This window comes from Zeus faber (genome assembly GCF_960531495.2).
Source record: "Zeus faber genome assembly, chromosome: 11".
Classification (NCBI taxonomy): domain Eukaryota; kingdom Metazoa; phylum Chordata; class Actinopteri; order Zeiformes; family Zeidae; genus Zeus; species Zeus faber.
The window spans coordinates 6,623,120-6,650,365 of NC_137205.1; the positions used below are offsets into that span (position 1 = coordinate 6,623,120).

At 42.0% G+C, this 27,246-nt stretch overlaps 1 protein-coding gene across 3 annotated transcripts; it reads left to right on the top strand.

Annotated features, from left to right (window-relative positions):
* The first annotated feature begins 13,624 nt into the window (after nt 1–13,624).
* On the top strand, nt 13,625–26,086 carry LOC307236710 (WD repeat domain phosphoinositide-interacting protein 1-like). Of its 3 annotated transcripts, none has more exons than XR_013844390.1 (13): nt 13,625–13,971; nt 14,779–14,861; nt 16,260–16,429; nt 16,549–16,645; nt 16,755–16,852; nt 17,134–17,226; nt 17,717–17,787; nt 17,933–18,040; nt 18,834–18,998; nt 19,838–19,945; nt 20,491–20,630; nt 23,330–23,505; nt 24,793–26,086. XR_013844390.1 is itself a non-coding variant. In XM_080009203.1 (13 exons), exons 1-13 carry the CDS (start codon nt 13,856–13,858, stop codon nt 24,841–24,843), a joined length of 1,401 nt encoding a protein of 466 aa, XP_079865329.1. In that variant the 5' UTR covers nt 13,625–13,855; the 3' UTR covers nt 24,844–26,086. The 3 variants fall into 3 exon arrangements, 2 of the variants coding, with proteins under 2 accessions (XP_079865329.1, XP_079865330.1); XM_080009203.1 differs by having other exon boundaries at nt 23,330–23,430; XM_080009204.1 differs by having other exon boundaries at nt 16,263–16,429; nt 23,330–23,430.
* The last annotated feature ends 1,160 nt before the right edge of the window (nt 26,087–27,246 follow it).

The window sequence follows — 27,246 nt, forward strand, 5'->3', positions numbered from 1 at the left end:
AACACGAAGCGCTCGCGAAGGACACCTGGGACTCGAAGTTCCGCCCAAGGCTACTTTGGAGCTCAGCAGGAACCTCGAAATGGGCGAACATCTCCACCAGCCTTTCCGCCATTGTATCCAGCAACGCGTATGCCTCTGGCCACATAATCCATAGCGACGAGGACGTAGCCATTGCCCGAGTCAGTGACGTGGAAGGGGCCAGGGCTGTCCACCCCAACGCGCTCCATCGGGGGCCCACATCAAGTACTGCTGCAAGGGGGCATGGGAACGCTGGGAGGGTCCCTACTGAGCTGTACAGAGGTCGCTGCTGTGCACATGTAGCTCAATGTCCCGTTGGCACCCCAGCCAGTAGAACCGTCCACGGAGACGGTGAAGAGCCTTAGAGTTCCCATAGTGCCCCGTCCCCGCTGCACTGTGGACCAGCTGGAGGACTTGGGGACGGAGCACACAAGGCACAAGCAGCTGGAGCAGGTCGTTCACCTGTCCGGGGGCCTGCCATCAACGATTCACCACCCCGTCGTGGAGCTCAGCGTTACTCCACTGGGAATGGTAGCCCTTCACCTCAGGGCCGGATGCTGACAACTCTGCCCACACTGGTCGCCGTCCTTCCTCCAGCCAGCCCCGCACTTGCACCTGAGGTGTCTGGGAATGAGTAGCGTCCCAAGACATTGCCCATTGTATAAAATAATAATTATTAACAGACGATGCCAGGGGTCTCAAGAGAGAGACAGAGCCCATTGTCAGGGGTCCCGGTGATAAGGGAGTCGAAAACGTGAACGGTGACCTATGTAGGGGAATCAGATGGTCAACATTGTATCTGGCTTAGCATAAAAGCATCTGCCTGAGTGTCATTCGACAGAGAATCCATCCGGCTCTCCTGGGCATCCTAGGCAAGTCCAGTCTGATGCTGTTCTTTTGTAATAAATCTATTATTTAACTCACGTCAGTGTCAGCGGTCTCTCCTTCTTCATCAACACATCAAATTCATCAAGAAACTACAAAGTGGCGTCATGAACTAGGATCTGCTGGGCCTCACCTGCGGATGCTGCCTGCTCCAGCAAATAACCACTCTCAGGGTGAGGGTTACCTCACAAATTGAGCTGTCTGTGGTTTTTGAAGTGGTAATATTTTGGGCAGATACGCTGCACTGACAGGAGCAAAACTGTGCGGAGATGGAGATGATGTGTTGATGTGTAAAGTGAGTTTCCGTCTAAATTGGGGTTTATTAAGTTTTAAAAGACGTAAATAAGGGGAATAAGAGAATAATGAACGAATTAAGTTGAAATAGAGAATAGAGACGAGAGAAATAAAAGATGAAGTTAAAAGTAAAAGATAAAGGATTAAAAAAGATGTGGAAAAAGTAGAACTAAAAAGTAATTGTAGAATGGCAGAACTAGAAGCCAAAAGTTATTTAAATAACCATGCAAGATTAATGGATACAGGGCCCGTAACTCCTTAACAAGTAAGACGTGTGCATTAAATGCTGCGTGAAAGTTGGCCGAATGAAAATATTATATAGTCAAATCTAGTTAGGAAAAACAGAGGAAATAACCCTGGTCAGGGGAACTGACTCAAAATAAAATTATATGAATGAAGATGAAAAAGGATGAAAAGTGAAAAAGAGATAAAAGTTAAAAGCCTAGAGTAAGATGAAAAGGATGAAAAGTGAAAAAGAGATAAAAGTTAAAAGTCTAAAGTAAGATGAAAAGTGAAAAAGAGATAAAAGTTAAAAGCCTAAAGTAAAATGAAAAAGATGAAAAGTGAAGTAAAAAGAGTTACAAGTTAAAGTTTGAGGAAAAAATGAGGAAAAGCAGGGCTAAACCAGCCGAAGAGAATGAATGCATGCTGAAAGAATCTGATTAAAAGGATAATTTGTTAAAAGTTTGGCAAAAGTGAAAATGTAAAAGTCTGGCTAAAGGGAAAATCTTGATGAAATTAGAAAAGTATACATAAGTCGACGTTAAAGTATAAAGTCAAGCGCTGTTGAAGTTTTTGGAGAATTTGATGTACTGCTGGTCAGATATGTCTTTTTCTTGTTGGGGTGTGAGTGTGCCTGTGTGTGTGTGTGTGTGTGTGTGTGTGTGTGTGTGTGTGCCGCGGCTAAAGAGATGTGAAGAGATTTGTGTATTGTTCGTGTATATGTGTAAATGATATATAGAATACATGGGTTATTAAATAGGTAAACATATGTGGTGAGCAGTTAATAATACATAAAAGAAACATTTCTTGCCCCTTTAGTGATAAATATACATGAGCCTGTTTATGGATTTTGTAAAACTGATAATAAATATATATGAGCCTTTTTCTTTAAAGGATGTTTGATAAACGATATATGAGCCTTTTTCTTTAAAGGACGTTTGATAAATATATATGAGCCTTTTTCTTTAAAGGACGTTTTATACATTTGATAAAGATATGAACTTCACAGGACATTATATATTTGATAACAAAATGAGCCTTCTTGAGAGAAGGACTAGAACCACCATAAAGAGTCTGCCCACACATGCATATACACATTCAAAAAAGAAAAGAAAATCTCCTGCTCTGAATTATGGGTAGGATTTGTGGATTGTTGGTTGGTGTGTGTTTTTTCTCTTTGTGCTTGGAGTGTGTGGCAGTGCTTATTGTGAGTTCTGTTGGTTAAAGGCGCAGATAGTCTTGGTGAAATAGAAGGAACAGTGGGGTTTTTGATGCAAGAGAAGAGGTTTTGTGTTTCGGCTGCTGAATGAAAGGAACCAGCTTTGACTTAGGACTCTGTGCGTAACTGCATTGGGCTGGGCTGTTCCGACGGGGAGCTGAAACAGGATGTTTTTGGTCGCAGACCACCAGTGCAAACTGGAAGGTGTGACTACATTTAAGAGGTGGAGCAAGGGGTGGTGCTTAGTCGACTTCCCCTGACAGAGGGGGTTGAAAAGAGGCTCCCTTCTCTCTCTCTCCTTTCTTAGTATGATAGAAGGAAATAAATAAATAAAAATAGAAATAAAATTAAATAGGAATATAGAATAAAAATAATGAATGAGAGGTAATATTAGATTGACTAATATACTCTTTAGATTTAAATGCGTCATATGAATAAAAGTAAAACATTGCTTTATTTCAAATGCGTGAGGAATAAAAAGCTAATAAAGAATAATGTATGTCTCATTGAATTAAGAATTAAGAATTTAGAGTGGTCTTAAGACACTGAACTCTTGTGTTATTCTTTTTGTTTTTTCTTTCTTCCTCTCTTTTACTTTGCTGAGTGAAAGCTGGGGGAAAGACAGAGAAGATGGAATGTGTCTGAACTGGATCATCCAAGGGGCAGATGACAAGACATCTGGCAGTTCTTCACAGACACCGGGAGCTTGCGCATGACAGCGCATAAGAATTCTGAATTCCTTGAATAAGGCCAGTACGATTTATCCACAAACTCTTTCAACAGACCTCACCTGCATTTACCTATATGCCTATACATTTAGTAAGAATGTACATGATTGCTTGTTCTCAAATATAGGATTACAGTAGTTATTTTTCTTATATAGAGTTTGCAATTAGTTAGTAAAAGACTTGGCAACGGACTGACTAATCAAGGCATTCACCTAATTAATGGAGTATTATTGATTTGATTGATCACATGCGGAAAAACTGATTTGATCTAGATACGGTTGAGTGCTGTGAATAATGGTTTCATTATCTGAATATGGTTTACCTTGATTGAGGCTGTTTTGAGGGTGAACATTGATGGACATTTAAGATAAATGAGTATGATCAGATGTATCAGATCATGAACAAGTGAAGTTGCTTTCATAAGTGGGAAGCTATTGGTCTCCTTTGGGGTTGGTAAATTCAGTTGTTTTAAGTTGAGTGTGATTACACCGTGCTTTATAAATGATTTTTAAATAAATCAATTAGAGTTTCAATAAAATAAATGGATACAAGAATTACAAAAGTAATCACTCCTATTGATGTAGTGCGAAAGAATAATCCCCTTATTAAAAATGTTGCAAAAATATCAGGAAAATGGAGCAAACGGTGGCCTGACATTGAACAACCAGGGCCAGCTGACGGAACTCTTAATCTGGATGTGATTAAAACAATGCAGGTGCTTGTGTCCACATATAAAGTAAATCAAAAGAGAGGAAAAAGAGGAAAAAGACGCACGGAGAAAAGACAAACAGAACTTGGCATTCTGCAGCTGTTCGTAAAGGAGGGACAGACATGGTTCGAAGTTGCAAAAGAAAAAAGAGAACAAAGTAGACAAGAAATAAAGAAAAATGAAAAGGAAGGAGAAAAATTGATGGAGAAGATTACCACACCCTTCTCACATACAGCATCTGTAAAGAAGCCCCCGCCTTATGAGAAGGAGGTGAAGTTCACTGATGTTTATCCTCAGCTCCCAGTGATGACAACGGAGGGCAACTATCTCTTCAAAGATGAGGATGAGCAAATAATAGAGATGGGGAAGGCTACAACAACCATAAAGATGTATCCAAGCTCTAACAGTACCAAGAGAAGGAACCGTTTGGGAAGCAGACAACAAGTCAGAAGCCTGCAAATAGTAGAAGAGAGTGTGAGTAACTCGGACGAAGCTATTGGAGGAGCAGAACAGATGGAATTGTAGGTAGATAATGCACTGCGGCGCCCCTAACGGGAGCAGCCAAAAGGAGAGGATTCTTGGTGGTGGAATGAGGAAGTAGCTACTATGAAGATAAACACTGATGATTATCTTGATAAAGAGCGTGACATTGAGAAAAGTGTGCCACATATGACTTTAATGGTGGCTGAAGGAGTTGAGCAGAAGCATGTGGAGAAATCATGAAGGACTGATGGTCGCAACCCAAAACCTACTAGATCTGATTATTCAGGAAGCACATGGGTTAGCCCATGTTGCAAGGGGGGAGGTAAGAACAAAAATCACGAAAGAGTATGGTTATTGGGCACCGTACTTGCTTGAGAAAATTGAGATGTCATAGGCAGATGTACAATCGGTCTTAAAAACAATGTTCGGAGAGGTGTGAAGAGTTCACCCTGTCACATTCCAACTCCGACAGGTCCCATGCGTGAGTTGGTCGTGGATTTTGTTGACATGATAAGACCAGTAGGAGGTAAAAGATACATGTTAGTCGTCGTGGATAGATTTTCACGGGGGACTGAAGCAAGCCAAGTTCTTGTGTCGTGAGGTCATAAGCAGGTGGGGACTTCCAGATCGCATATTTTCAGATAATGGGAAAGAGTTTGTGGATAAAGCAATAAAATTAATTCAGCAAAAATTGGGAATTAAACAACGTCTGTTCATCTGGAGCTGTTCATCATCTGCAAAGCCAAGGGGTTTGTGAAAAATTGAATGGTGTGCTGAAAAATTGCATTGTTAAAATCTGTCAGTATACAGGTCTGAATTGGCATTAGAGGTGTGTAGTGAGGAGCTAACATTAGTAGAGAAATATCTATACTGAATATCTGATTCATTCATAGGCTCAAAACTATTTTTAACTGAGAAAATGCATGGACAAAGGGGGGAAAAGGAAAATGTTAATCATATATTTGAATAATTTTAAAGTGTAATGCAAAAGTGAAATTATTATACTGTATTTGATGTCTGTGCAAGATACTGGCTGGTGAATTATTCTTCCAGGACCAGTATGAGAGGTTGGCTGTGTCCAGAGATCCTAACAGCCTAATGGACTTGAACACGCAAACATGGACATTCAAAAATTGAGGATGAAAATGGACGACCGACCCTGAATGAGGACATCATGATCAGGAGTGTCGAGCGAAATAGCATTGAAGATTGATGGTGTTAAAAAGCAACAGTTCTATCCATACATAGGTGTTATGCAGGTTTTTATGATATGATATTTATTGATATTGATATGAGATTTTATGATATTGGAGTTTATTTATTCCAACCTTTATTATTGATGAAAAGTCTGTATTCTACAGTAGATATTTTTAGCAAGACATATTACTTTCATTTAGTATTGTTTTCTTTGAAGTTTTCTGTAACAGGGTGAAATGGATATATTGGAACCTCAGGTGTTTTGTTTTTTTGCGAGGTTTTGAGGGACATTGATAATAGGCAGGGACAGGTTCATTGGAAGGTCCGATGGGTCGACCAGCCTGACTTTGGACAAAATTTTTGATTTATTTCTGAGGTACCTGAATGTATGCATTACTATGTAACATCCTGTACAGTTTTCTAAACCCTTCTTCTTTGCGGTTAATTGATTTGGAGTGCAATAGGTGGTTGCCTCGGGCAGAGGAACCGTAAGAGAATTTTCCTGTCTTGATTGTTGTTGAAAGAACTAAGAAAGGAAGCTGCCAGATGGGTTTTTCGCTCTCACACTCCACAAATGTATTGTATTGCTACGACTAAGCATGTTCAAACGTGTAGATTATAATCAGTCTGTTTGTTAGTAGGTGATTTCTATTAAGCCAATTAACGTTGTAACTTCAATGACTCTTCTCTCTGTTGAGACTTTATGTAGTCTCGAAGGGGGGAAATATGAGGTGTCTGGGAATGAGTAGCGTCCCAAGACAGTGCCCATTGTATAAAATAATAATTATTAACAGACGATGCCAGGGGTCTCAAGAGAGAGGCAGAGCCCATTGTCAGGGGTCCCGGTGTTTAGGGAGTCGAAAACGTGAACGGTGACCAATGTAGTCCCCTACATTGGTCACCGTTCACAGATGGTCATCAGATGGTCAACATTGTATCTGGCTTAGCATAAAAGCACCTGCCTGAGTGTCATTCGACAGAGAATCCATCCGGCTCGGTTCTCTCCTGGGCATCCTAGGTAAGTCCAGTCTGATGCTGTTCTTTTGTAATAAATCTATTATTTTACTCAAGTCAGCGTCAGCGGTCTCTCCTTCTTCATCAACACATCAAATTCATCAAGAAACTACACACCAACACGGTGTCCGCTCCCTGATGTTGCTGCAGCCACCCCTCGTTACTACTGGTCTGGATGGCCGCCACCAACTGCGTCACACGGTCCCGTTCCTCCTGACACGACAGTAACAGCCCGCCATCGCTACACAGGGGCGCCGGGAGAGGGCGTCAGCGTTACCATGCTAACATTCCGGCCGGTGCTGCACCTTAAGGTCATATCTCTGTCGGACCTCCAGCTACCAGGCTACCTGGCCCTCGGGGTTCCGAAAGTTCGGGAGCAAAGTGAGAGGGGCATGGTCGGTGCAAAGGAGGAACTGATTGCCGTGCAGGTAAGGTCAGAAGTGCCGCAATGCCTGGACTACTGCCAGCAGCTCCTGTCGGGTGACATGTAGTTCCTTCGGCCCAGCTTAGTGGCCAGCTGTGGTAGGCCACTGTCTGCTCCTCACCCCTTTTTCTTGCGACAAGACAGCCCCCACCCCCACATTAATGGTGTCAGTGGCCTCGATCAGGGCGCGCCAGAGTCAGGTGGAGGCCGCGTCGCAGGTGTCATTGCAGCAGAAAGGGCAGCCCTTGTCGGTGAGGCGGTGCAGCAGGCTGGCTATGGTAGCTAAGTCCCTCACGAACCACCGGTAGTAGTAGGAGGCCAGGCCCAAGAAGCTTCGCAGCTCGCTGACAACAGTCAGCGTTGGCCAAACTCGGACCGCAACCACTTTTGCCGGATCGGTGGCCCACCAGACTCTTCCCAGCTCCTCTAGCCCCCAGCAAAACAACCCATAGGTCCTTGGTTTCTGAACCTGTCAGTAAAACAAATGATATACCATCAAAAATATATTAGTCCACAAAGTTTGCTTAGGCCTATACTTGGATAGTACAAGTACAAAAGGTTTTTCTCCTCTATTGATTCCCCTGGTCACATTGGGATCTGAAAAAAAACAAAACAGTTGGGATTAATTGAAAACTTAAAATAAATGATATGTAGCTTGCAAAGCTATTTCTGTCAGACAACATGACAGCGCAACACACTTCCATGCCTTTATGGGTCGGCCTATTTAATTAGCCAATCCCTCCTGCCGTACCCGCTTTGCTGCCTGGTTTGCTGCGCTCCCTCCATCTCCCCTGCGTCCACCTGTTGGAGTCCACCTTCTATCCAATGGGAATATTCAATCATCTCTCATATATTTCTAGCTCATTGTATGCCTATGTTTGCTGTACACCTCACCGGTAGTGATGAGCACTAGAGCCCACATGCTGAACTCAAACAATGCTAATTAAATAAAGATAATTTTAAACTAAATCTACAGTCTGAAATAACAATGTCAGTCTAAAATTAGTTATGTTTTAACACTAACAGAGAAAGTGGTTTGTGAGTGGCTCATCTATAATACACATTTATAAAAAATTGAGAAACATAAACATTGATTAAATAACTAGGTTATAACAATCTCATAAATATCCAAATTAAGATCAAACTGTGGCAAAAATAATATTATGTTGAAACATATTCTGTGCTTATGAAATGATCGCAGAATTTATTGTCTACCTTACTGTATTTTTTTATATACAGCTTCATGTAATTATAATTGAGTAAAGCCACTGCAATAAGATAAATGCCAAATACCATCATGTAAATATTGCTTTACGATTACGATTTTTGAAAGACTATTGCTGAAATAGTTTAAAAACCATCATTACATTGATTTTCAGACGGAATTAATGCACAAAGCAGCAAAAATATATTTTTTTCAGGCAACTGTCACTCAAAACAGTAGAGAATAATTCAGGTAACACTATTTCTGACAGACAGCTTTTTTTTTTTTAAAGAAGAAAAAAAGATTTACTTTAGAAAGATCTTTTATTCGGCATTCGATTTACTGCTGAATAGAGCTTGAATAAGATTTAAAGGAAACATTTTTTTTAAAGGAAAACCTCAATTATCATACTGCATTTACAGTATCAGTAAAAACTACATTTTAACTACGCTTGCTTTGTTTGAAAAGCTGCAATAATTAGTCCTGCGATGGAAGAGGTATAAAAGTTGACCACCAGGCAACATTTTTAATGTTTCCCACCTGGTCAGGAGGTAGAGGACTTAAACAAAGTGGCATCATTGTAGTGGTGTGTTTCAGCCCAGGGCCAGGGAATAAGAGGCGGGAGGCAGGCGGTGGCAGAAACAGCGCCGTTTGGCATGTATTTTATTTCAAAGTCCAACAAACTGTGGCACATAGGCCAAAAGGGAAAAGAAAAGGCTCACTGGCAAAACAACAGAAGAGTCACAGGGGTTAGTCAATACATACAGTATATAAGTTCAGGGCTTTAGTCCTGTCGGCCTGGGTTAGGTTCGTTGCGGCATCTCCACCACGCACCCGTATCCCCTCTGCGGGGAAAAACAGAGACTAAATCAATTCCTGGTCTTGGATTGGAGGAATCAGGGGAACTCCTCCCATAAATCTCTATTAGCTGAGCAGCCCAGGGATGGGAGCCTGCACCCCCTGTCTCCAGTTTGTTTTGGATTAGCCACACTAATAACGTTAGAACCACACACACCCATGGAGGGCAGCAGAAACGGCATAATCTGGTCTTGTTAAGACTGTAAAATGTAAAATCAAAGTGGCTGCATACCTGTTGCTCCTTGGTTGGCCTTACGAGCAACAGCCACTCTGCTCCCAATCACCTCGATCCTGATCAGGTGTGGCTGCTCAAACCAGACCATCCCCACACCACAGGATGTTATGTAGCTAGCTACAAAAAAACACAAACTTTTCGTGTCACTGCAGCTCAACCTGCATATGAGATGATGGAGACTGACCTAGAAAAACGGAGGTATTCGATTGTATGGCCAGATAGACCAGTTTGTGGAGGCCTTTGGACACAGAGTAGCAGTGATTACTGACCACTGAGATTTTCATAGAGAAATCATCCAATCGGAAAGCATGTGCACAAATGTTTTCCAGCTACAAGCACAATCACACTATGAAGTACTGTATTTGATAGGTATTACACCCAAGGAATTATTTTGTTTCCTACCAAAAGGGTTGGGTGGCTGTACAGGTGACAGACATACAACATAACACAGAACATTGGGTTTTCTTGACAATTTGTTGCCAGCGGACATTGTCTTGGCTGATAGAGGTTTTGACATACAGTTCAGGAAACTAGTTAATTTATTTCAACTAGTTTATTTACACCCACAATTATTAGGTGTCTAGCCCATAATAATAATAATAATAATAATAATAATAATAATAATAATAATACATTGTATGTATTAAGTGATGTTCTTATAAGTCAAATCAAAGCACTGTACAATGAAGTAAAACAGATCATGAAAACAACTCCTACAGTATGTCTTTTATTAGTGATGCTCCACCTTGTGGTTTTTGAGTGCAAGTAATGAAGAAATTTTAGACAAAGTTGTTACCTGTTATTGTAGTATAATTTCTACCCTGCAACCCATTCTACTGACTGTGGGTCATTTAAAGTGGTACTCTATAAGATTGTCTGTGTTTACTGGATTGCACTACAAGTTCCAGAATTCCATTTGAAATTGAAACTTTTTTATTTGTTACGACATCTGTGTTTCACCCTCGTCTTTGCGGTATTGCCTTCATCTGATAGATTTTTTCAAATTTTCTCTTCTGTCATTTGAGGTGGTGGGAATATCTGAGTGTGTTGTTCTTTTTTGTGAATGTCCATCCATATTGACAGTTCACTGACCACAACTAGCTGCTCCGGTTTATCAAATTTACCACAGCTGCCATTCACTTGTTACACATGTCCGATTTTTGCATTCCTGCCATTAAAGGTGGAACTATCCACCAACAAGGGAAACAGGATGCGGCAAATACACAAAAAAGGTCAATAAGATTTATGTAGAATGTAGCTACAACATGAAATTAAATATACAAAACATTTCTTCCTTTGACCTGCATTGGAACAGTTTACAACCCATACTACGACATACAACTATACTGATGCCTCTGTTTGGGAAAACAGTTAGGGCTGCAGTAAGTTTGTGTTTGTTTGGTCTACAAGTCTCAAAGCTACAAAACCTATGATACCATAACATAAAAACCACAAAAAAAACCCTGATGTAAATGTTAACAGTGTGTGAGGCGAGATGTGTTATCTTCCCCCGAAATTCCCTTTTACACAGTCCAGTCATTTGCACTATTCCAAGTAGGAGGTCAGGGTTTTTACTGACTTTAGTGTTAATGGAACGCATGCATTACTGCTCAGTTGGTGGGATTTATTTTGGCCAAGTGCCTTTGCAGTCATTGCCAGTGTTTTAAAATAGAAGTTATTGACATGGGGGTTGAGCTCCAGATAGACTCCCACGGCTCTAATTATAAGCAAGTTAAGAACTACCCGACAGAAACATGGATGCACATGGCAGTTCAATCGTCCACACGGTTGATCTGCTTCACACACTGCATATTGGACGTCATGCTCCTCAAACATGGAACTGCAAAACTAACTCATGAGGTCCTGACAACATTCATGGTTGAAGTCACAGCTATAGTTAATGCCAGGCCATTAACATCAGTCTCCACAGCCCCAGAGCACCCAGCCATTCTCACTCCAGCTACTCTGCTTGCCCGGTCGGTACACCTCCTTTGCCTCTGGGCCAGTTCAATGAGAAGGACCTCTTCAAACGTCAGTGGAGACAAGTCGAGAGACTGGCTACCATGTTCTGGGAACAGTGGAAACGGGAGTATATTGATGACCTGCAGGGACGCCGCATCTGGTGAAATGAAAGACCAAACATGCAGAAAAGGGACGTTGTCCTACTGCGGTACAATCAAGCCAAGAGGAACGACTGGCCTCTTGGCCTTGTTACAAAAACTTCTCCCAGTGATGATGGAAAGCTAAGGAAGATAGAAGTAAGGATCAACAGGAACAGTACAGCATGGCTGTTGCTCAGACCTGTCTCAGAGGTCATCCTCCTTCTGTCCAATGAGACTGGCAGAGAACTGTTAAGTAAGGCATCCATTCTATACCTCACTTCTTAAGTTTAGGTTCCTGGCAGTTTGACATCTTACAGGCACCAGACGGAGAGTGTTCCATCTTTCCTAAATTAAGTAGACACAAGATTCCACGCCTTACAAATTGTGGATTAGTGCCGCCTACTGGCTGTTTGTATGCATCCTCTGTCCCTCTCAATTGGCATTGTGACGTTGTGGTGCTGTGACATCCTAATCGACATTGTGACATTGTGACGCTGTGACGTCCTAATCGGCTGTAACACTGTGACGTCCAAATCTGCATTGTGACATTGTGACTCTGTGACATCCAAATTGACATTGTGACATTGTGACTCTGTGACATCCAAATTGACATTGTGACGCTGTGACATCCTATTCGGCTGCAATGCTGTGACATCCTAATCGGCATTGTGACATTGTGACGCTATGACATCCTAATCGGCTGTAACACAGTGACATCCAAATTGGCCAGTCGGATTAACACTACATTTCGGGAAGGCAGCATTGTGGCATCTCCTTCCATTTGCCCCATTATTGCCTTTGAGGACGCAGAATATGTAATTTATTTGTTCATGCACAGATTGTAAGAGTTACAAAAACTTATTAACAAGTTATAAACATTTGCATAGAGATTGCGTACACGTAAGCCGTTTCTCAATAGCAAGTACGCGAATTCCGGACTTGCAGACTTGGTAGTTCAGACTTGGCAAGTTCGACTCGGGAGTACAGACTCCCGGGGACGGGAGGACGCAGGACGGTCATTCTGCGAAATGCATTGTGGGATACTTGGCTGTCCCAAGGCCACACAAGTCACCACTGATGCATCCTCGATAAAATGAGCGGAGCAAGTCCACATCCGGGCATTTGGACTGGACTTGGCTTGATGCGTACCTTGATTTGAAACAAAATTTGGGCTGCGACTGCTGACGTTTCACAAATCCACAAGAACACAAGTACAGACAAGAACGCAGATTGAGAAAGGGCCGTAGTGAGGGCAGAGGATATAGTTTCTCATGTTTACAACTAATGGCGAAAGGACTGTAAGTTAGGCGGAGGTAAAAAAAATAAATATAATAATAATTATATATATATATGTGTGTGCGTATATCTATATATGTATTTATATGTATATGTGTATATATGTGTAAATTTGCATACTGTTTATATGTATATGCATATATATACAGCATATGTATATGTGTATATATGTATATATGTATATATATATAATATGTGTGTGTATATACAGTATATGTATATATATGTATATGTATGTGTGTGTCTGTGTGTGTGTGTGTGTGTGTGCGTATGTGTGTTTATATGTACATATATATGTGTGTGTGTGTGTGTGTGTGTGTGCGTATGTGTGTATATATGTATGTATATAGGTGTATGTGTATATATTTGTGTGTATACATGTGTATATAAGTATGTATGTATGTATGTATGTATGTATGTATGTATGTGTATATATACGTATATACACACACCAATAAGCACCAACATGTCGCCCTGTGTACATAATAAAATGAATAGTATCTAAATAAGTGTAGACCATAATCATAATGGTCAGTTCCTGTACCAGCTGTGAGGACAAGCTTGTGTACATTCCAGTGACGGATATAAATACAGGTACGCACGCACGCACACACAACAGCGGAGAACTATAGCGTCGTTTCCGCAGCCAATCAGCGGCCGCGTTGCGGTGACGTACGGCTGTCAGCTGTTCTTGTTTTGCTTCTCTCTCTTCTTCCGTTTCCTCCGCTTAGTCGAGGCACTTATCTTAAGATTTCCACCGGAAAGTTGGATTTCCCGACCCAAACGCACTGGGTCGCGGACCGTATCTCATCGTCAGCGGCCCTTGGACGCGTTTCTCCGTGCGGGCGGTCCATCTCATTTCTCTCCAGCTGGATCCACCGTCGGCCAAAATCGAGCGAAAAGGCGCAGCCGATCCCAGGCCTCCAATCCAGGGCGGAGCGGGGGGGCGAGGTCGCTGGGAATCGGGATGGAGGCCGGAGGGAGAGCGGACGGTTCTGGCGGGCCCGGCGGGCCCAATGGACCCGATGGACCCGGTGGACCGGGGTCCCAGCTGGGCTGTGCCTCCTTCAACCAGGATTCCACGTAAGCTTCGCGATCACTGAAGGCTACCAGCTGAACAAGCTGGCCTGCTCAATCAATTTATAATCCTAAAATAAATTCTAAAACGAGTGAGTGTAGGTGCAATCTTTCTAATAAAGAGATCTGTGCGTTAAAGCCATTCCTCCCGTTCCTCCCATATGCAAATTGCATGGCTATTCCCAATAAAACACAACAACAACCGGTTATGCGGTTATGCCCAACGCAGCAAGTTACGTTACACAGGGCTGATTAGTCGCACTGGTTTCTTAAGGTGTATTCACACTGGTTCCCATGGACTGGTAGAGCTTTGACAATGAGCTATGCGTATGCTGTGAAGCCTGTGTGCCAGCCAGATTCCCAGACTCCATGTAGAAGTATGAACTGTAGTCACTACTGCCAATAAAAGAATGCAAACCTGTGCAGGCTATGTTGACTGCATTATGCAATTACACTGGGTTACTGAAGCTGTTTCCTCTTTAACATGTAACATTGCGTCCATCTGAAATGTGTTTATTTATTTACACCTATAAATTCTTATAATATAAGACGAGGATGGTCAAGGTATAGAATTTATCTTTTAGAAGTTTTCATCTTTGTTGAAAGTTTTGTACAGGTAAGAAAACAGGAATAGGCCATACTGCGCACAAACTTATTATGGAGTGTAATGGAAAATGTTGGGAGTTTTGAGCCTTCAAAGTCAAACTCTCCCAGAGTGCTGATGATGTACTAGCATGTACCTACATTGAAGTACCACGGAAACAAAAGCCATTAAAGCATGTATATTCCCCTTTGTGTTGGTGTGTGCTGCAGGTCATTGGCCATAGGGACAGCGATGGGATATAAGTTGTTCTCATTGACCTCTGTGGAAAAGCTGGACTGCATCCATGAGAGCGGTTAGTATTGTGACACTGTTTCTCATACTGAGTGTTGTTTTGACCGTGTATTTGTTCAACATCTTTCCACAGTGGTTGATTTGGCTGGAGTAGATTACGCCAAGTTATAGTCTTGAAGTGGAACTGGAAGTTAATGCCATGCCTGAAAATATGGCTGTTTTTGCCTGATAGCCTCTGATATACTGTATGTGTATATATATTTTCCCAATACACATTTTTCTAAACTGATTCAAGTTACACAAGATTGACTAATCCACCATGTCTGAGCTGTAAAAGTTGTCTTAAGGGACTCCTGAGTTTTCTGGTCTGTCGAAATTCTTGATGTTGATAGTAGCATCGTCCCATCATTGGGGCCACCCTCATGTCTTGGTTTCTCTCTCCCTGTGTAGAACTCTGCAGTTCTCTTTTGCTAATCTAGGGAAAAAAACAACATTGTCGTGTGTGGGCGTGTCCTTTTTTGTCAGCAGTGTCAGTCGTCTCTGCAGTTAATGAGGCGTTGCTTCCGGAGCTAGTTCTCAGACAACTCGATGCTGCCACACGCTTCCACGCCCTTATGGGCGGTCCTATTTTAGCAGCCAATCCCTCTTGTCTTACCTGCTTTGCTGCCTGCACTCCCTCCACGTCGCCTGCATCCACCTGTTGGGCTCTACTCTTCTATACAATGGGGGTGATTCAAGCTCCTCAGTATGTTTTCTGTACATTTCGCTGGGAATGATGAGCAGTAGAACCCAGACATCCAAACTTAAAAGATGCTAAATAAATAAAGGTTGTTTCATATTAAATCTTAAGATTTTTCTGATCATTTGCTCCAATGATTCCCACTACCACAAGTTCAGCATATGGAGTATGACATCAATGGTTGGCAAGCTACAATACTGGCTCTGCTTATAAAGATATATATAGTCCATATTGCATGACTGCATCTGTTTGGTTTAGGCCTAAAGCCTTGAACAGAAATAGCATCTTTCCTCTTTTGTGCAATGACATAGTTCACACTTGTTCATCTTCTGTTGATCGATTCAGTTTTGTGACCATAGACTAGAGAGGTTAGATCCTACAGCCTTGTTAATTGCTTTGTCGAGTAGCTCTACAGCCTTCATGAGGAGAGGACCTATCTGATGTATGCTGCCTGATGGTTGTGGTTAGAGGTCTATCTCGCTGGTTGATGAAAGCTGTAGGGCTACCCAATGACATTTTTTGTTGAGAATAAGTTTATATGTCTTGTCGTAAAAAAAACAAAACGGGTAAAATCAGATGAAAATTACATTTTAGTTGCAGAGATCCTTGTGCGGATTTGAATATGTCCGGTTTGGATCTGCGTCCTACCTGATGGTTGTCTCATTGCTTGGCGCACTCCTTTCTTTGCTCGCTCTCCCGTCTGTGGGCCCCCCTCCCCAGCAGAGACCCCCGATGTGTACATCGTGGAGCGTCTGTTCTCCAGCAGCCTGGTGGTGGTGGTGAGGATGGCCACGCCCAGGCGCATGAACGTCTACCACTTCAAGAAAGGCACGGAGATCTGCAACTACAGCTACTCCAACAACATCCTGTCCGTCCGGCTCAATAGACAGGTAGGGAGAGGCTTTGGATAAGCAGGAACCTTTTGTCATGACCCAGAGAAACATTATGGAGGCATTTTTACTAGTACCGCCTCACTGCTGACCAAGCTGGTGCCTGTCATTCCTCGCAGAGGCTTGTTGTGTGCCTGGAAGAGTCTGTTCACGTGCACAACATCAAAGACATGAAGCTCCTCAAGACCCTGCTCGACACGCCGTCCAACCCGACCGGTAGGAGGTGGCGGGCTGAGGCGAAACACAGTCACCGGCAAGTTTTGCTTGCCGTACCCATTCTCACGGCGTTGCATCTTCCCTCTGTTTTTTTCCGCTCCGCTCTCAGGGTTATGCGCTCTTTCTGTGAACCATTCCAACTCCTACCTGGCATACCCCGGCAGCGCCACCATCGGGGAGATTGTTATCTACGACACCAACAACTTGGTAAGGGGGAAAGAAAGGCCAAAGCGCGGTCGGCTCGATCCAAGTAGGGTTGCGATGAAACAGGTACAAACGAATAGGTCTTAGGTTGTGGTCAATGTTAAACGGCCCCATCGCCACAACTTATCTTACATGCAAAAACTCTATATACGTAGCAGGACATTGTTGTTGGTGTGTATCGGTCACTGTGTCAAGCCCCAAGTCGATGTCTTCGTCTCTCCCTGTTTCCTGTTCTTTCTTTTGCCACGTTTCTGACTTTCTAACCGTCTGCTTTGTCTCCTTAGAACACAGTGACCATGATCTCGGCTCACGACAGCCCACTGGCAGCTATCACTTTCAACGCCTCAGGCACAAAGCTCGCCAGCGCCTCCGAAAGGGTATGCAGTGCTCTAAAAGATCGGAATCCTCTCCAGATATTTAGCTCAGGAATAGTCCAGCCAAACACACCATCTTCTCCCGCTTACTTGCTCTGTGTGTTTTAGAGGGAAATGTGACTTTTTGCCCTGTGTTTGGGGGATTCATTGGTGTGATGATATAAATGGGCCTTCTTTTCTTGTGTGGTTTATAATGTTTTTATCTTTTGTGCTTTTATTAAAAAAAATTTAGTATTATGATTACTACATCATTATTATTAATATGTATGTATGTATGTATGTATGTATGTATGTATGTATGTATGTATGTATGTATGTATGTATTTTATCGTATGTATTATATGTATATTATTTGTTTGTTTGTTTATTTATTTATTTGTAGTTGTTTGTTCATTGAATTGTCTTCCAGTTTTTTGTGCTTGTGCCACTGGAATCAGTAGATAACACATTTTAAATGAAGGTGTTTTAAAATTCTCTCTCTCTTTCTATTTAGGGCACGGTTATCCGAGTGTTTTCCATTCCGGATGGTCAGCGCCTGTTTGAGTTCCGCCGGGGAATGAAGAGGTCAGAATTTAAAATTGGGGACTGTTGAATTAGACCCCATTCCCCCAATGTCCAAATGTCCAAATGTCTGTGTGTGTGTGTGTGTGTGTGTGTGTGTGTGTGTGTGTGTGTGTGTGTGTGTGTGTGTGTGTGTGTGTGCACGCAGGTACGTCAACATCAGCTCCTTGTCCTTCAGCCCCGATGGTCAGTTCCTTTGTGCTTCCAGCAACACAGAAACCGTGCACATCTTCAAACTGGAGCAGCTTAGTATCAGGTATGCACACACACACACACACACACACACACACACAATAGATACTTTTCTGACACCTCCTGCTTAAAACCCAAAAAATCTGTCTGTACTCATACTGAAAATCAAGATCAAGTGAGCTTTTGCCCTTCTGCTCCACACACACACACACACACACACACACACACACACACACACACACACACACACACACACACACACACACACACACACACACACACACACACACACACACACACACACATGCGGGAAACACAACAGAGTTGAATAGTCTTTGGCATGTGGCATGGAAAAAAAATATGCCAAACAGTAACCAGACAAATAATTTCCAATAAGGTGATTATTACCAATCAAGGCAAAATGGAAACTACTATTCATTTTTTGTTTTTTTTGTAAACTGAAGTAAATTAAAAAAAAAAAGTAAGTAACCTTTCTTTTTCAGTAAAAAAAAGAAACTAGAAATGTGGCTTTCAAATATAATAAAAATCCAGTTGTGATTCTTATATTCAGGGCAATACGGTGTATATTTACAATTAATAAATGAATAAAACCCCCAAATAATTACATATAACTTTCAACTCCTTCTTTATCCTGCTATAAATAACGACAGTAATGCCCTGTCACTGTCTCATCCGCTGCACCAGTTGCATTTCAAATTCTCTGCATTGCATAAATGGCAGAATTGAGTAAGATGTATGCACGCAGAACTGTGCAGGTATACACACACACACACACACACACACGCACTCACACACACTCACACACTTTAAGCCATTTCCTCCGCATGACCTCACAGCGGAGAAGACGCTGCTCCGACCTGGACGGCCTACGTGGGGAAGATGTTCTCAGCTGCCAGCAGCTACCTTCCCGCTCAAGTGTCTGGCATGATGAGCCAAGACCGCGCCTTCGCCACAGCACACCTGCTGGCGTCTGGCCGCAGGAATGTCTGCACCCTTGCTGTGTGAGTTCCTTCTTGGAGATTGTGTGTGTGTGTGTGTGTGTGTGTGTGTGTGTGTGTGTGTGTGTGTGTGTGTGTGTGTGTGTGTGTGTGTGTGTGTGTGTGTGTGTGTGTGTGTGTGTGTGTGTGTGTGTGTGTGTGTCTTGTTAGCTGTTTATGTAAGTTGTGTGTTTGTAGTGCAGTGGTATTCAAACTGTGGGGCACGGAGGAATAGCGAGGGGGTTGCGAGAAAATGAAAGGGAAAAATAAATTAATAAAACATAGGCCTTTAATATATATATATATTATATATATTATATTATAAATATTTTAGAGAGAAGGGTAGTTATTTTCATTAGTTCATTGAAAATAATACAATTTGTTTATATTTAAATACATTTTTATTATTTGTTTTCATTATTGTGAGTATTTTTTCATTAGTTGTGCACTTTTCTGCCCCCGTTAGCCTGAATAGTGTATGAATTGGCAATAAAAGCCACAAATGAAGGTGACTGCTGGACCCGGTTTACTGTAAACTACCTTAGTTTGCATATGACACTTTTTTTTTAATTTGTTCTTTTTTAAGGGGGGTGTCAAGTCGTTGAAATCCTAGTGGGGGGCGGCTCGGTAAAAGAAGTTTGATTACCACTGTTTTAGTGCAGTGGCATCCTATTCTGTTCTCAACGATTGTCCTATGTCGAAAGGCATCAAATGTTTAAACTTAGGGATGTGAGATTGTGTGAGAAAGAGGGACACCAGTCATCGTGCTCGGAACTGGCTCAAATTCCAGGCGTCGGACCACAAATGGTCAATGATTTCCGGGTTTTTCCCCCACTCAAGCCACATCCTCTGTCTTCTCCCAGTGTTCAGAAACTCCCGCGGCTGCTGGTGGTCTCGGCCGACGGGCCGCTCCTCATCTACAACGTCGACCCGCAAGATGGGGGCGAGTGTAAGCTGGCGTACAGACACAGGTGAGACCGCGGCTGCAGAAGAGATGACCCAGACGGTCCCAGTCGGTTCTGTCAGGCAAGAAGGGGCCATTGAATGCTTTATATTTACATTCAGGACTTTGCCTTCCATTTCTTATTCTGGCTATACGCTTCTAGCTTTTCGTGTGTGTTATTTAAACAATAACGTGCTTGAACAATAACATGTTAAAGCAACCGCCCTGCCCTGCTCTGCAACAACTCCTGCTCTCTGGAAGAAACTGAGGAAATTGTTATTTTGGCAGCAGCATGGACTGCCAGAGGCTGCTAATTTTACTGGAATCACATGATCCCATGATCCTCTACTATCGCAGGCTAACCGTCTAAAAGAGCTCTGAGACTCATCTAACACGAGTGAAGCGTGGATTTGAGACCCCTCCCATTGGTGTTAAGTTCCCCAGGAGATGATGCAAAATTATTTGTTTTTGTCAGCCGTTGAAGTTAAGGTTCTGAATTAAATGAATTTCAAGCAAACAAATAATGTCAGATGTTTGTTTTCTTTTCAATGCATCTCCCTTCCTCCGTTGCAGGCTTTTCAGCCTCAGACAGGACGGTTTAGAAGTGGCCGAGTTTGAGGAACAAAACCTCACAGTACCAGCGCAGACCTGTCCGTCCTATGCTGCCACAGTCGCCATGCCAACCACAGGGCCCATAACTGCGACTCTGACAGGTGTGTGGCGGGAACATGTGATTGGTACCCACTTTTTATTGCAATTTCCACTTGAAAATGTGGTTGGGAATTGATGAGGTGTTATTGTTGTTTTGGAAACATCCATATCCAAGTTTTCTCCAGTCCAGAAGTGTTTTTCTTTGTATAGAAACTCTTCATCCAGTTTATATATAGTAATATTCATTTTGTGTTCAGGGCAACATGGTCAATACCTTATTCACCCCCCCTTAGACAATAGAAGAAAACAAATCTTAAAACTAAACTCAACTTATATTATATTTATGGCTTGTATTATGTTTATGTCTTACAAGCATATGCCCGTTCAAAATGTAAGACATTTTAATAGCACAGTTTAACAAAATGTCAGGGATTCAGGGAAGACAAAACTGCTGCTTAAAGTCATATACAGGGGAAAGACAGTCTTTTAGACTCAGTCACAGAGCCCTGAAGCCCCCCGCTGGCTCGCTGTTCGCTGTTTATTGAACGTTTATTAATATTACATGAATCGCGTGTCCAAATGGCATTAAATTCGATTAGACACGCACGTCCTCGGGTCCCCAGCAACACACCCGGCAAGTGTGAAGTAGATCGGATGAATGGTTGTCGAGGTAATCGAAGGACTTACAGACACACAGAGATGACTGCCTTTATAGCTAGATATTAATCATTTATGGCTATATATATATATATATATATATATATATATATAGCCATAAATGACCACATTTATCGCTTTAAACATTGTATAATTAATATAGAAATGTTTTCATGTGCCTTTTCAAGTCATCCAAGGCTGCAGTGAATTTTTATTGCGTTTAAAATATTACATATCAAAACACCCCCAAAGCGGAATTGATGAAAGAAGCTCCCTGCATGTTGTTTTGTATCAGTAAACGTTTCCTAGAATGCAATTTAGTGTTTCCTTTGGACATACTGTGTCTGCTCTGTTGATAAGGCATGGCTTTAGGGTCACAGTGACTTAAATTAGTAAGGATTGAGAAGAAGTGGGCTATCTTTATTTGATACGTTTTTGATCATTTGTTTTTTTACAGAAATGTAATTATTTTGATCAACTCTTAATCCACAATTGAGTTTTTAACTACATATATGAATCTAGACATGGAGGATATCTACTGTATTTCTGTGAAGTAACGGCCGAAAGCATTACTTGCGTAAGTATGTGAACGCAAATGATTACGCCCGGGCCTACGTACTTCAAACGCAAGGTCAGTAATAAACATAATAATAAATAACAAAACAGCTGCAGGCAGTAAAACGTGGGGTCCAGGGTAGTCGGCCCTTCATTTAATTGTGACTGCAGAAGTTCATTCGTTCCGGCTGGGTACTGCGCGTAGGGTTGCCACCTTCAATGTGGAAAAATAAGGGACACCTTGCCAGCTGCTCCATGCCCAGGGCACACAAATCAAGTGGGGATCTGGGGGTCCTATATGCATCAATTTGTGCTTTTTATGCATTCATTTCAAAGCCCTCTCTGCTGCTTTCTATATGAATGTAAAGAAACTGGAGCGGGGAGGGAGAGAGAGGGAGCGGAGGCTCTCGCCCTCTCCGCTCAGAGCTATCGAGTAACCACTTGTGATCGGATCTTCTACGCTTCTACAGTCGGGTGCAGAGACGTTAAAAGGAGCAGGTGCTCGAAACGAAATGGCACATGGAGCCCCAGCTCTGGTTCTAGGCATCTTGCCGCTCTGGGCAAATGGAGCAGCACAGTGGAGCGCAGATCAGATAAAAATACAATGACTCCATGTTGGAACTGCCCCGAATACATATCTTATCCATTTTATCTGTGGGTTTGTCGAATCCATGACATCAACAAAGTTCTGACGTCAGTTGCATCTGCACGTGCTGCCATCTTGTTGAGGTCCTAATTGTTGACCAATCACTATACTGCAATGCTATCATGTGACCTGTGCATGCCGTCATTTGTGCATGCGCGCATGTGGCGATGATAAAAAAAAAAATACAGTTTTTTACTAAATTATTCCACAATAATGGACCGATCTGGATTAAACTTGGACGATGGCATGTCGGAACTGCCCTGAATACATATTTTATTTGTCTTGTCTGTGAGTGCAGTGGATCCATGAGATCCACACTCCACTGATGTCAGTTTTTCATTACCAAAAGCGGGAGGCCCCCTTCGCGGCCGAACCCCTAATAATAAACGTAGTCTCCTACGTTCCTGTGGGTTTACTACACTTGACTTCCAGGCAGGGGCAGTAGAGGACAAATCGGATCTGGTTCACAGGATGACATCCGCAATAGCCCAACAACTGCAACTACAACTACAACAGTCACAAACGAACATGGCAACTGTTGAGCGGTGTGGGGTCATGTACTTAATGTACTGGAGATACGTAAAACAGTCGGGATTATCGCTCTCCGGGGACAGACAGGGAGTTTATGATTGAAATAAATAAATACATAAATAATAAATAAATGGAACAAAAAATATATAAATATAAGGGATATATTTTTTCTTTCGCTTGATATAGGACCACTTAACTGCAACACTTGGTACTGCAACTCAAGCTTGCGTTGCGCTAAGAATTTCCAGGTGACACATTTCAGAAGGAAGGGTCCATGTTCGTTTAGTAACGTAAGGTATGTTTCGGCCCTGAGACTTTCCGACTGACCGCGTTGTCCCTTTTCAAGATTTTGTTGTTGTTATTATTTGCCAGGTTACTCTGAGGACGGTGGGGCGAAGAAGGGCGAGGTGATCCCAGAGCACGAGTTCGCCGCTGGGCCCGTCTGTCTGGACGACGAGAACGAGTTTCCACCCGTGAGCATCCAGAAGCGCTAACCGCGTTAAGCCAGCTAGCCGTTAAGGGACGTCTAGTAGCTCTGACTCTTGATGGTATTTCTTTGACAATCCCTCAAAATATACGCAAATAGGGTAATACTTGGTTCCAGCATATTTGTGACACAAAACACAAAAGGGTCAACACACACTACGGTGTTATTTTTGAGGTGGTGTTGTCTGAGCTTCAAACATTCAACTCAAAAGAGTCTTTGCTGAGTCTACAGGCAACTGCGAACACAAAGCCTTAAGTTAGATTCTACCTCGGTCATTGTGAATCATTTCAGTCTTAAAAATAGTTCATTTTTCTTTGTTTCCTATGGAATTGATTATAAAGAAGCTTATACACGGTGACACGGTTGCTTTTTGAAGGAAGGTGGGTGGAGTTTTTTTCAGGGGGAAAGACAGAAAACTAAGTAAGTTGAAGCATTTGCATGTTTATTTTTCTATTTTGCCACACCTATCAACTGAACGGGAGGAGCAGATGAGATGATAATTTATGCACAATTATTTTTTTACCTGATTTAAGCCTTTGACTTAATACATTAGATGCCTTTTTAATGATTGATTTCAAAATGGATGAGTAGGCCTCACATCTAATGTGTTTTTATTCCAATAATTCAATTCTGTGTTAGACAGAAGTGGATTTCAGGTGAAAATGCATACATTCCAATGAAAATAGTCTATAAATGGTCAACAAAGACAGTCTGTACGTGCACCTCTCTGTCGCGTTTGTCCAACCAATGGTAATGTGATTTCAACGTGGAACACTCTGCGTGTTCCTGACCTTGATTTAAGTCCACAAAGTGCCGCTAAGCCATCTGTGGTCGCTGTGTGGGCAATGAACATTTTGGCTCCTAGTCTCCCGTTGGCTTTCATCGCTTTCTCAAACCGGGCGTAGAGAACGTACTTCTATCTAAAATATGAAGCAGGTTGAAACAGTGACCTTGCTTACAATTGTCACATGAAGGAGATGTACTTGGAGTGGGACTTAAAAGTAGGTATTTGAGACTCAATGGAAATCAATGGAGAGCAGAAAATAAAATGTCCACAGCAACCACAGAAGCCTCTAGTAAAATTGAGGGTTGGCATATTGACTTAAAGTATATTAGGTGCATAACATCTTAAACCAGATATTCTACAAAAGCTCCACATAAATCCTTTAACCAATTGACATTGATTTTCCCCATCCTTTACACATTCGACTTGTGTTGGAAAATACTGGCATTCGTTGTACTGCGGCAACGCATTCCATCCATCGTAGACACATAAACCTGGGCGGCGTTGTGTTGCGTAAACTCCATAAAGACGACACTAATCGGTCTCTCCCATGTGTTTTGGTAGATTAATTGGTGCCGCGACGGGACTCGAGGTGGCCAGGGAAGGCGCTTGTGAGTCAGAGTTCAGATGGACAAACAGACAGACAGACAGACAAACAGGTGAACTACTGACTGCCCACCAGCGGTGCATGAGCCAGGACAAAAGGGGCCGAGGGGGTGGCGGACGGGGCCTTTTTTTTCTTTTTGTTTTCATTCAAAAGAAAGTAGTCTATTGCTAATAATAATAATAATAATAATAATAGATGACTTTTGAAACAAAATAAAATCAAGCTCTTATCAGAAGCCACTTCTTGATTGCAAAGGGGGTTTCTGTATTTATGAGAACATACGATGGTGCATGTGTGTAAATATAACCACAGCTTTCCTATTTAACTTGACATATTTCATGTAGTTGCATTGTTGCAGCGTCGATACCATTATACAACACTTATAATATAAATGTTATTTTATTGGACTCCGGAGATGGGGAAGTCCAGTTTTATTTTATTTTTTACACTTTTATTCTCTGTACTTTTCCTGTATTAATACTTATTAAATGTTTACAAGTACTGTATGCCTTGTTGATACAATTCAGCAGGTATGTATAGCTGGGTCCTGAAGTCCAAAACCAAAAGCTCATTTGTTTTCATAATTTATTCAAATGGAATAATTTATAACTTGCGTAGCTGATCATTCAAGGAAAATTACTAATTGATTTATATCAAAATGTATCTGTACAGTGAATTGAGTGATCCTACAGTGACGCACGGCAATGGAAACATTCAGGACTGGTGACTTGCACATGATCCGACTGCGGATATGCGGCTCTCTATTCTGCAGACATGCCACCCGTTGTGGCATTAAGTTGTGTGGAAAATTCACTTCTAAGTGGGACAATGGTGCTGAGCATGCAGCCAGGTTTATTTGAAGTCCCAGCAAGATAGACCTGACCTGATCCAGACCACACAACGCCCTCTGAAACCCTTCCAGAAGAATGCTGGAATTAATGTGGATTCTGATGTCCTGCCGTGCAACAGCATAGTGCAAGCTGGGTGGAGATACCTTGTAATAGTATTTGGTAATCTTGTGTGAGAAATGTTCTTTGACAAAAGGAAAAAAAATTAATCTGATAAATTATGAAGAAAAGAAAAAAAAGCTCTTGGTGGTGGACTTGGGCTTTTGGAACCCACTCTATGTGTGTACGTTCATATGTTGGTATATGGGCTCCTGTTTTAATTTTGAAAAAGTGCAAACTGTTTTGTACATCGCACAAGACCAAAAAACTTAAAAGAAATAAACAAGATCCAAGTAGGAATTAACCTATGGCAACCAAACTGTCTTTCATGCTTTGCTTTGGTGTTACTATGACAAATGTTGATGTCTATGAGATGTAATATTGACATTATGACAAAAATCAGTTGCATTAATTTTTTATATTTGTACAGAAGTTGCATGGATGGATGGTTGGATTGACTGAAATATTTCCACATTGTTATCTACACAGGCATTAACTACTACAAGTTGACTTATATGGAAAAGCAGCTCATTTTATTGCTTTGATGATTTTAGGTCGTTAAAGCTGCAGTATGAGGTATAATCTCAGATTGGATATGTCAAACTCAGCACCAGAGTGGACTACATTGTACTTCATACCAGGAAAGCTGCATAAATACCTGACTATAAAGGAAGGAATGTCTGTCTGTCCTTCGATTGTCTCAACAACAGTTCATCCGGGATTATACATGAATAACCACATACTTATGAATATTATATTCCATTTCCAAGTCCGTCCCGTGAAGTCTACACGCTGCACCTTTAAAAGCCCAACTTGAACAAGCTGTGGTTTATTATAGTTAGAAGCTAAAAATCCTAAACAGGGTACTGGCATTTTTTGGTAAATTAGCTTTTTGTCTCTTACTGTACCAAGATTCGGACGAGAAGGTGATACCAATTTCATCCTTGTGTCCGGTACAGATTAACCGGCAGCTGCGTGCTAAGTATGTAAGCGCAATGCATGGCTGCAGAGGGAAGCGGCTAGCCTGACTCCTTTGAAATGAGGGAATTACACATCTCGCCATCTCAAGAACAAGAGTTATTTAAGCCCTACCTCTTGTGTCTTTATGTGTAAAAATGAAAACAAGATCTTAATTGTTATTGATGGAATTTGTGCTACATTGACATGAAGTCTTAAATGTGTAATCAATTCACTACTCACAATTACATGTGAGCTTAGCACAGTATGGAGGTCACCGGTCAAGGATTTCTCAATATGGCCTCATAAAACAATTTAAAAGAGAGCTGTGTGAGATTTTCTATTATATTGTCCCCCTTGCTCAGGGGTGGGCAAACTTTTTGGCCCAAGGGCCACATCTAATCTTTAAAACTGACCGGCGGGCCAGACCATTAGTAGATGGGGTGAAGAGGGGTGAGAACAGTGTTGCTGGTCACCCCTTTTTTGCCAGCGCATCAAAGTCTTTTG

What these genes read in the sequence shown, in the direction of transcription:
- LOC307236710 (XM_080009203.1), top strand. Translation starts at nt 13,856, where the DNA reads ATGGAGGCCGGAGGGAGAGCGGACGGTTCTGGCGGGCCCGGCGGGCCC. An exon ending in CACGCCGTCCAACCCGACCG is followed by an intron (nt 16,646 to 16,754) that starts GTAGGAGGTGGC and finishes CTCCGCTCTCAG; the next exon opens with GGTTATGCGCTCTTTCTGTG. An exon ending in CATAACTGCGACTCTGACAG is followed by an intron (nt 20,631 to 23,329) that starts GTGTGTGGCGGG and finishes ATTATTTGCCAG; the next exon opens with GTTACTCTGAGGACGGTGGG.